This window comes from Anomaloglossus baeobatrachus, chromosome 2, assembly GCF_048569485.1.
Source record: "Anomaloglossus baeobatrachus isolate aAnoBae1 chromosome 2, aAnoBae1.hap1, whole genome shotgun sequence".
NCBI lineage: Eukaryota > Metazoa > Chordata > Amphibia > Anura > Aromobatidae > Anomaloglossus > Anomaloglossus baeobatrachus.
In genome coordinates, this window is record NC_134354.1 from 502,950,187 (window position 1) to 502,961,023 (window position 10,837).

Genomic DNA, 10,837 nt, shown 5'->3' on the forward strand with positions numbered 1-10,837 from the left:
TACCCTATGGCACACAACTTGTAATGTTACAGACATATGTAACATGCTAAGTGAACTTGTAAATAAACTAAGTATTGAATGGTCTATAAATCAGTAAGCTGAACTGTGGAAGGGAGACAGGCACGGCAACTGAAATAGTATCTTACATGGAAGCATTGCAGACATTTCCATTTACAGCTCTACTGACCTGTCCTATTACACAAATGGCAGGAGTATCTGTCATTAAATCTAAAAAGAAACTATCACTGGACTATCACTTTTAGATCTCAGCATGAGACACACAAAAGAAAAAATGAGTCATTCCACGATTGTTGCTTTACTTCTTTAACACCATCTCATTTCAATTATTTCAGATGTACATTTTGTGAAAAAACATTGCATTAACAATTGCAAAAATATTAGAGTGAAAGTGTGAAACATCCTGCAACATCAGAGGCAGCTCACATTTATCAGCGTACAGGGTTAAAGTCAAATAAAATGAAATTATCAAATAAAGTTGACGGTAGTGGACAGCCTTGTAAGTGCTCCCTTGTAACAATATATACAAGAGTATAAGGAGGCAATCATTAATTATTTATCTAGCCCCATTTTATTATAGAATGTTTGCAGGCTCGTAGCCATTTTTAATTAATAACAATAATTCACTTACCAGATCGATTTTTGATCATGTCATTGAACTCATCAAGTGCCGCCTCATCCTTGTTCTCCTCCCCTTGATAAGCACTCTCAGCCATATCTCACTTTGGATGTAAGAGTTGTAAATCAAGAATCCCGAGCCAAGTTTTCAGCTTTCTCTTTTCTTCTTGTACAATACCTTTGTTCAGTGTTCAGCAAATATTTCACGAAGCTCCTGAGATCACGTTTTCTGCTATACCCTCTGGGTCAGACAGCCTGGCAAAACTGCAGATAGAGTTTGCATTGAGAAAAGATGAGTAAACTGTCAGCCCCGCAGATCAGGGAAAACAGGTGCTGATCTGTTACTCCTTAAAATAGAAGCACCCTGTTTAAAACAAGTAGAATGTGAATGTGAAGTAGGGAATATTAAACCTGACACTCTATAAATCAGCAGCAAGTTGTAGATTCCAGAAACTATTTCCGCACTCTTTCCAATCAATACAAAGACCAATAAAGTACCAAATTGCCAAAATAAATTCAGAGGGCATACATAATTTAGTTATACCTCACTTAGTTGCTTACATTCAAGATATGATGGGTCTGTGTTCAATATATATTGTATCAAAATGACTAGAGAGGATGCCAAACATTACTAACAGCCAAACATTAATCCTGTTGTGTTTGTGGTAAACTGGAAAACAAAAGTCTGCCATCCCAGGTACATGTGTATTTATAGAAATAAGAGTATTTTGCATTATGAAAGAATTTTAATTATTTATCAGCATAAATATAAAATGTATTTTTACTAGGTGTACTGTTTACAAACTTTCTGTATAAGGCCGGGGTCACACGGGGTACTAGTGTGATGCTCGCATGACACTCGACTCACGTTGGCAGTACAGCAGGAGCTGAGTGTCATGCTAGTATCCATGCGACTGAGGTCCAACTGTGCGAGCGGACCTCAGCTGCGGGGGGCGGGCCGGCACTCAGGAGGGGAGGGAGGGATTTCTCTCCCTCTCTCCTCTGTAGCCGACTATTGCGATTCTCAGTCTGCACGCGCGGTACACCGGGGTACCGCGATGCAGTGCGATTTTTCTCTCGCCCCATTCACTTGAATGGGTGCGAGAGAAAAGAGCCTCGCATTACAATCGCAGCATGCTCCGATTGTTTTCTCGGTCCGATAAGGGCTGAGAAAATAATCGCTCATGTGTGCTGACACAAAGGCTAGAATTGGTCTGAGTGGAATGGGATGTTTTATCGCACTCCACTCGCACCGATTTTCTCGCCGTGTGGCTTAGGCCTATTAGTAACATTGCCCATAAATATTATTTCTGTATAGTATGTTGAATTAAATGGAATCTGTCAGAATGATCCACCCTCTCCAGTACAAACTGTTAACAGCCTTGTTATTCTCTGAAAGATGTCATCCATACCTTTGCTTATTTATTCTGTGGCTTTGTTACTGAAAAAAATTGCTATTTTGATTCATTTGCAAATAGAGCTAAGTGCTCTGGGAGGGGCAAAGCACTTCCCAAGCCTATATTTTCCTAGCTCTATTGCCAGTCCATGCCCACCTTTTATTGCTCAACTGACAGCTCCCTGTCTGGGGAGTCAACTCTGTGAGCTGTCAGTCAAGCAAAGGAAGGCAATGCTCAGCAAGGCATTAAGCCAGAGAGGCAGAGGTTCGGGAAGGGTTTTGACACTCCCAGAGCACTGAAGGCTCATTTGCATATTAATTGAAATTAAAACAACATTTTTTTAGTCATGGAGAAATAGATTGCATAAGTAAAAGGCATGGTTGATGTTATTTAACATTTGTGGGAGATGGATTTTTCTGTTAGATTCTCTTTGATAGCTTTTTATAAACTTTTTTTCTTAAAAAATACACAGAAAAGGGGAGGTATCTATCTTGCTAGGGCTTCTTGAGTTTTGCTGTAATCTGTATGGGAACTCAACAGAAAGAGTAACACCAAAAGTAAAAATCTTTATTATATGGTTTTCATTGAATTTAATGAACCGTTTGTTTAATGCACAAATATATAGTAAAGGGGAGAGAGTGAGAAAGTCATACAGTAATTACTGATGGGCGAAACGGACTGTAATAGTCCAGATGCACATGGGTAACCTACTAACTATGCACCAATCCTGGGCCCGGAGTTCTCAGGGAACTATAAGTAACTATCCATATCTGGGCATTCACAATAAAAAAAAAATTAAAGGAAAAAAAAGAAAATAGGGATAGAACAGGCACGTTATACTTACCAATCTCCCGTGCAGCTGTGACACTACTTCCGGGGCCACTCACTAACCTCCTGCATACGCAGTACTTCACCCATCCACCATCTGTCTCGGCATTTATGATTGGTTGTACTCTGACCATGCCCCCACCTTGTCTGACAGCATGTCTAAATGCTTAAAATAGCACAAGCTATGTGTGTCCCTATCAGGGTGTAAAAATAAATTTAAAAAATGGAGTATGGTCCCCACATATTGTTATACCTAGCATAGATAAAGTAGACAGCTACAGGCTGAAGCCCCCAGCTATGTGTTTCTCTGGGCTGTGTATCAAAATAAGAGCGACCCCATGCAGATTTTTTTTTAATTATTTAAATAAATAAGTTTAAAAAAATGCATGCTATCCCACCCAATTTGGATACCCAAACATGATAAAGGCAACAGTTGGGGGCTGCTATTCTAAGGCTGGAGAGGCCCATGGTTATTAGCCCCCTACAGACTAAAAATAGGAGCCTGCAGCCGCTCACAATTGTCGCATCTATTAGATGCAAAAATCTCAGCTCTTTACCTCTGGCGCAGTGGCTATCGAGGTAATAAGGTGTTAATGACAGCTCACAGCTGCCAATAAGCCCTAGATTAATAATGGGAGGCATCTTTAAGACCCCCCCATTACTATTTTGTAAATGAAAAGAAATCAACAAAAACTCAAAAAAAAACTTTTATTTGAAATGAAATACAAAAAAACCCACCATCTTTCACCCCTTTATTAACCCCAAACACCAAGTTCCAACGTAATGCACATGAGGTCCCACGACAATTACAGGTCTGCTGCATACTGAAGCACAGCATGGGAACACAGAACATGTCCGCATGCTGTGGGCTTTAGGCAGTTTTTCTGTGGTCACAGCTGGAGGTTTCCATGGTACACCAGCTTTGACCATAGGTTAACTGACCTCAGTTGACCTCATTAACATCAGTAACCTCACATCAGTTAAGGTCACTGAGATCACAGACCTGCATCTCCTGGCAGATAACTATGGATTTGTTGCCAAAAGATGCAGATGTCGTGTTGAAATTTATACACCATATTCCTTCTAGGAAAAAAAACATCAAAACACGATGCGATTTTGATGCAATTTTGATACAATTTTTTGCCAGGAGATGCAGATTTTGTGCAGGAATATGGTCTATAAATTTTGGCACCAAATCTGCAACTCTTGGCAAAAAAATGCCCCAAAACAGTGTTGACGTTGGAAGATGGTGCGGGTTTTTGTCAAGAGATGCAAATTTGGTGCTGAAATGTCAGCACTAGTTTTCTGTACCAAGTTTGTACCTCTTGGCACAAAACCGCACTGAAGCGGCGTCAAAACCATTTGTGGGCATTTCTTGCCAAGAGATGCAGATTTGGTGCTAAAGTTTATATAACATATTCCTGCACAAAATTTGCATCTCCTGGCAAAAAAATCACTATCCTATCAAAACCACATTGTATTTTGATGTGTTTTTTGCCAGAAGATGCAGATTGGGTGCAGGAGTGTGGTGTATAAATTTCAGTACCAAATCTGCATCTCTTGGCAAAAAAATGTGGCTTTCTTCCAGAAGACGCAGGTCTGTAAACTCAGTGACCTCACCTGAGGTAAAGTCACTGAGTTTAATGAGGTCACCTGAGGTCAATTTACCTGCGGTCAAAGCTGGGGTACCATGGGAAAAATAAATTGAGTTACGTCACCGCTCCTCACTGCAGCTCAGTCTCTATCTGAAGCCACAGCGTGTGGCCATGTGCTGTGGCCACATGCTGTGCCTTCAGTATGTATGTAGCAGAGCCATAATTGTTGGACCTAGTGTGGATTACGTCAGAAATGGGTGTTTGGGGTTAATAAAGGAGTGAAAAGGGGTGTTTTTTTTATTTTATGTCAAATAAAGGACTTTTTTGGTGTTTGTGTTTATTTTTTCACTAACAGATTAGTAATGGGGGTCTCATAGATGCTTCTTATTACTAATCTAGGGCTTAGTGACAGCTTTGGGCTATCATTAACCCCTTCTTAATCTGACTGCTAACGCATCAGGGCAATTGGGATGAGCTGGGTAAAGTGGCAGGATTGTTGCTTTTAATGGAATTCTGGGTGGCTGCAGGCTCCTATTTTTAGGCTGAGGGGATATAACCATGGGCCTTTCCAGCCTGAGAAAACCAGCCCCCCGCTTTATCATATCTGGGTATCAAAATTGGGGATACCATACAAAGTTTATATTTTTAATTATCTATTTAAATAGTTTTTAAAAAGCAGCATGGGGTCCCTCTTATTTTGATACACACCCAAGCCCCCCAACCCCCACAAGGCTGGGGGCTGCAGCCTTTAGCCATATGCTTTATCTGTGCTGGGGATCATAATATGGGGGGACCCTGTGCCAATTTTTATTTATGGATTTAATTTTACATGATAAGGACACACACACCTTGCGTGATTGTAAGCAGCTAATTAAGGACTTACTTTCCAAGCTCAGTGTTTGTTTATTTAAATGTCCTTCTACTATGTATCGCTCTGCCCTGTTTTGTGTATATATTTGTGTTTCTTCAGCTATTTTGTCATACCATGCCTGAGGAAGAGACCTGAGATGTTTCGAAAGCTTGCTTTATAACATCATATTTTATTTTTATCTTAGTTAGCCATTAAAAGGTATCAGAACTACAACATTTTATTTTTGTTTCTCTCACTGAGAGCAATCAATCATTTTGTAAGCAGTAAGACATACTGTCACACAAGGTGGGGCGCAGTCTTACTGCAACCAATTATAGATGCTGGGACAGCCAGTGGGCAAGGGAAGGAGTGCATATGCATGAGGTTAATGAGCAGTCTGAGAAGTAGTGTTACAGCTGCATGGGAGACTGTAAAGTATAACGTGATTGCTATAATCCCCCTCTCCCTTCTATCACTGTTTTAAAGCTCCTGACTCAGGTCCCCATAGAGTTATATGGAGATCTGCATCTGGGCAGATATCTGGGATCTATTCCGGGCTCAAACTATTTTTTTTTTTGTTAAAAATCCAGCTGGACCCACCTTTCCTAGATATCTGTGGATTCACCCATCACTAACTGTAACCAGCTGGGAGCAGATTTTTTTAAATCCCGAATAATCTACTCCTCCCTTTATCCAATTAATACACATGCACATAGTTCTTTATATTCTGCACTATTGTTCCATTTATGATTATGATTTTTACAATATGAAGAAACTGAAAAGACAAGAGTCGCTAATAGAAATAGTAACTTTGAGAGATTAACATTGTAGAAAACATCAGCTATGCTCACCTGATACAGTTGTGAAAGAGTTACAACTGCTATTGAAGGCGTATAAGTTACGGCTGCAGCAGGCACCACAAGGAGGTTAGTGTCAAACAATAAAATAGAAGTGGACTCCCACACTGTCTTAAGAAGGCAGGTAGCAGTACTTGTGTTATTTATCTGAAGAAGGAGACGTGATCTCTGAAACGCGTAATAAAATCACGAATTAACCAGCACTGCTGACTGCCTTCCTATGACAGCGCGGGAGTTCACTTCTATTTTATTGATTATGATTTTTAGTTGTGTCGCGGGCGGGGAGGAGGGTGTCAGCACTGCGCTCACCCCTCTACTCGGGTCCGGCTGCTGCTGCTCAGTGGTGGCTCGAGCGGTGGGCCAGATCCTGGGGGTCTCGAGCGGCGCTCCTCGCTCGTGAGTGAAAGGGGATTGGGTTTTGGGATATAGTCTATTGTCCGTGACGCCACCCACGGTTGTGGTGATTTGTTGACACCACCGCTGCTCTGTATGGGGATCCTGGGAGTGATGATGTGGAGCAGCCAGTTGTTGTGTTTCCCCTCCGTGGGTAGGGGTTGGTGATCCCGGGGCCCAGTGATGAGGTGGGAGATGCAGGGCCTGGTGGGCGCAGGGACGCGGGGGCAGCGCTGTGCCTTGCGGCACTGTGGTACTCACTCAGCCTGAGACGATGACACAGTTCTCGGTAAAACACACGGCTGGAAAGACGGTTCCCACGGACGGCTGCACTTGCTTTCCCCAGTAGGTGACGGTGACGGTCCCTCTGTCCTGCACCTATGTTGATGATGGTTGCGATGGGTTCCCACCGGTAACCTGCTCCCCGGCTTCAATCTGGGCCGGAGGAGCCCTACTTTGCCCGCAGGCGCTGGCCCTGAGAAACTGGTGCCCTGGCGGTGGCGGTGTTCCTCCTTAATGGTTGGACTGTTGCCTTCAATCGGGACATGGTTGTTCGGAGACAGATGTCCCCTTCACTGACGGATTTGGCAAATTATGGCGACTCCTAGCCTTGCCGGGGTGTGAGAGGCCCCTGCCCTGGTGCTGACTGTCCTTCGTATACTGCTCCAGACCGCCGGGTCACACCCGTCCGCGGTCCTTCCAGCAACCTCCGAGCAGTCCCCCTCCAGACAGTCACCGCCGTCTGCTGACCTTGCTGTCACTGTCCGGGCACACAGCCGGACCAACTTCAGGCTTTTCAAACTCTTTCTTTTCTGTCACCACTCTTACTGTCCTCCTTTACCACTTCACTTCCTTCTCCTTTTACTTCCTAAACTCATCTGCTCACTCAAGCCCTGACTGGGCTAAACTCCTCTCTAGCCCTCAGCTAGACTTCAACTCCACACTCTAGCTCTTCCCTGAGCTGACTGCCTGGTTCCTCCCGCTTCCAGGGCTGTGTACTCCTCGGTGGGCGGAGCCAACCGCCTGGCCCACCCCCTGGTGTGAACATCAGCCCCTGGAGGAAGGCAACAAGGATTTTGGGTTAGCTTAGATGTGCCTAGCTGGGGTGTAGGGTGTGGTGGTGTGATGACCTGTGACCCCTGGCTTGCCCAGGGCGTCATATTCCCCCTTAGCAAAATGCAGACCGTCCACGGGCTGCCCGTCCAACACCGGTTTTATTTTCTGTAAAATATGTAAAAGTAAAATGGTAACATATATACATTTTTATTACTTCTTCCCATAACAGGAGGCACTTTACTTAAACGTTGCAAACGGTTTACGGTTACGGTTTCCGCTCTCTCCCACCCAAGCAACCTGGCCCTGATGCTGCCCCTAAAACCCAGGCAGCACCCCTTGTCCCCAAGTCCAGCACACGTTACCCGAGCGGGATCTGTCCTTCCCCTCCAGAGGGTAGCCACCGGTCCCTGTGGTGGCTGGGCCCCAGCCGGCTCTACTGCGGGCCCTCCCTCCAACCTGCCTCTCCGGAGGCGGCAATGCGGAAACGGTAACGGTAGACAACTTATTTACAAGCCACTAACGTTTGTTGTTGCCCTGCAAGTTCACGGGCTTGTCCATAAGGAGTCCCTTATGCAACACTTTTTAAACGGTCCCCACGGGGACAACGGTGCCGGCAACGGCCGGTTTTCCAAATCACGGTAGAATCAGGTTACTTCTTCGGTTATCATTGCTTTCATCATTTTCAACTCTTTCAAACAAACACAACTCAGTGGTGGTCCCAACGGGGACTGGACAACGGTGCTTCGCTGCCCCTACTCCGGATATTCAGCGTCATCCGAGGGAGGGGGTGCAGGACTCACTCGGCTCTCTTGGCTGCCCCTCAGTTTGGCATCCAGGGCGAACGACCCCCTCTCTCCACAGTGGCGGGTATACTGTACAATGTCACCCGGCATTAGGTTGCGGCCGGGATGCTCTTCAGGCAGGTGGGCATTCACATCCCGCCGGGCTACAAGCACTTCGGCCTCCAGGCCCGGTTCATATATAAACCCATAGCCCCGGCGGACATCAAACCGCCTCACCTGCCCCTCGTACAGCGGGCCCCGGACACAGAACGTGGCCTGGCGGAGATTCTCCTTCTCCCTTATCGCTTGGGCCACCAGCTCGGCCTTCTTCCTCTCTCTTTCACCGATCTCCAGGCCCAGCGGTACCGGCTCCCTGTCCCAATACGGCGCTGCTGCGAGCTCCGGCGCACGGGTCGGGCCCCGCAGGACATTCTGGACGTTGCCCACTGTCAGGAATCTGGGCGGCGGGTCCCGCGGTGTCTTGGCCTTGGGCGCTGCCTTACAGCTACAACCCAGCGCTACCTCAGCCGAGGTGTGGGGGATGGGCACAGGGGCTTTCCGCTGCTGGGCCTTCAGCTCGGAGCGGGCCATCAGCTCCGGCTCGTGGGACTTTTCAGGGGATGACTCCGGTTCAGTCTTCGGGGCCTTCCATGGCAACACCTCCGGTCGACTACGGGCTCCGGCTACAGGTCGGCCCGCCTGGGCGGGGACGCTGGGTATTGCTACCGGTTGCGGTGGTAGCAGGCCTAGTGGCGGGGTCACGGCCTCCGGGACGGGCGACGAGGGAGGCAGCAGGGGGAGAGGGCTTGGACCGGGTTCCGCTGCCGCGATGACCGGCCCTTCCAGGGCATCGGGGCGTGGGTCACTCACCCTCCCTTCCTCCGCTTCCTCCTCGCGTCTCCGCACGGCTGCTATAACGTCCGCCATGTCAGCCTCCCACTCCTCCATGAGGAGCTGCATCCTGACCTGCAGCCGTTGGTAGAGCTGCGCGGTCCGGATCTCCACCCACGCCGCGGTTCCAGGCGCGGGGGCTACGGTGTCGCGGGACAGCATCCACATGGTGACTTCTTCCAGGAACAGGGTGACTGCAGAGTCCTGGCGTCCCTGCTTTTATAGCTGCGCTCACATGCAGCCAGCCGCCATCGCGTCCCCCTTAGCTTCTCTTCAGCCACTCCTCTATCGGGGCGGGGTTTTGGCCTTCGCGCCTCTGCTACTCGAGAAGACGCTCGAGCGGGGACTTTTCGCGCCAAAGATGGCGGCTTCTGAAATTTTTCTGCCGGACACCTCCGGCGGTAACAAGGCGCACCTCTTCCAGACGGCAGAGCGGTAAGATAATGTTCGTGACGTCAAGTTGTCGCGGGCGGGGAGGAGGGTGTCAGCACTGCACTCACCCCTCTACTCGGGTCCGGCTGCTGCTGCTCAGTGGTGGCTCGAGCGGTGGGCCGGATCCCGGGGTTCTCGAGCGGCGCTCCTCGCCCGTGAGTGAAAGGGGATTGGGTTTTGGGATATAGTCTATTGTCCGTGACGCCATCCACAGTTGTGGTGATTTGTTGACACCACTGCTGCTCTGTATGGGGATCCCGGGAGTGATGATGTGGAGCAGCCAGTTGTTGTGTTGCCCCTCCGTGGGTAGGGGTTGGTGATCCCGGGGCCCAGTGATGAGGTGGGAGATGCAGGGCCTGGTGGGCGCAGGGACGCGGGGGCAGCGCTGTGCCTTGCGGCACTGTGGTACTCACTCAGCCTGAGATGATGACACAGTTCTCGGTAAAACACACGGCTGGAAAGACGGTTCCCACGGACGGCTGCACTTGCTTTCCCCAGTAGGTGACGGTGACGGTCCCTCTGTCCTGCACCTATGTTGATGATGGTTGCGATGGGTTCCCACCGGTAACCTGCTCCCCGGCTTCAATCTGGGCCGGAGGAGCCCTACTTTGCCCGCAGGCGCTGGCCCTGAGAAACTGGTGCCCTGGCGGTGGCGGTGTTCCTCCTTAATGGTTGGACTGTTGCCTTCAATCGGGACTTGGTTGTTCGGAGACAGACGTCCCCTTCACTGATGGATTTGGCAAATTATGGCGACTCCTAGCCTTGCCGGGGTCCGAGAGGCCCCTGCCCTGGTGCTGACTGTCCTTCGTATACTGCTCCAGACCGCCGGGTCACCACCCGTCCGCGGTCCTTCCAGCAACCTCCAAGCAGTCCCCCTCCAGACAGTCACCGCCGTCTGCTGACCTTGCTGTCACTGTCCGGGCACACAGCCGGACCAACTTCAGGCTTTTCAAACTCTTTCTTTTCTGTCACCACTCTTACTGTCCTCCTTTACCACTTCACTTCCTTCTCCTTTTACTTCCTAAACTCATCTGCTCACTCAAGCCCTGACTGGGCTAAACTCCTCTCTAGCCCTCAGCTAGACTTCAACTCCACACTCTAGCTCTTCCCTGAGCTGACT

The 10,837-nt window shown here is 48.2% G+C and overlaps 1 protein-coding gene across 6 annotated transcripts in view; it reads right to left on the bottom strand.

Moving 5' to 3' along the window:
- The window catches only part of DMD (dystrophin), a 4,177,531-nt gene extending 4,176,624 nt beyond the window's left edge, over positions 1-907 (bottom strand). For 4 of the 6 annotated variants that reach the window (XM_075336500.1, XM_075336497.1, XM_075336499.1 and 1 more), the window contains exon 1: positions 650-907. In XM_075336500.1, coding sequence (XP_075192615.1) covers positions 650-734 — 85 coding nt within the window. In that variant the 5' untranslated portion in view covers positions 735-907. The remainder of the gene's footprint in view (positions 1-649) is intronic. The other 2 variants (XM_075336505.1, XM_075336504.1) reach the window with 1 other exon arrangement.
- Positions 908-10,837: the final 9,930 nt, after the last annotated feature.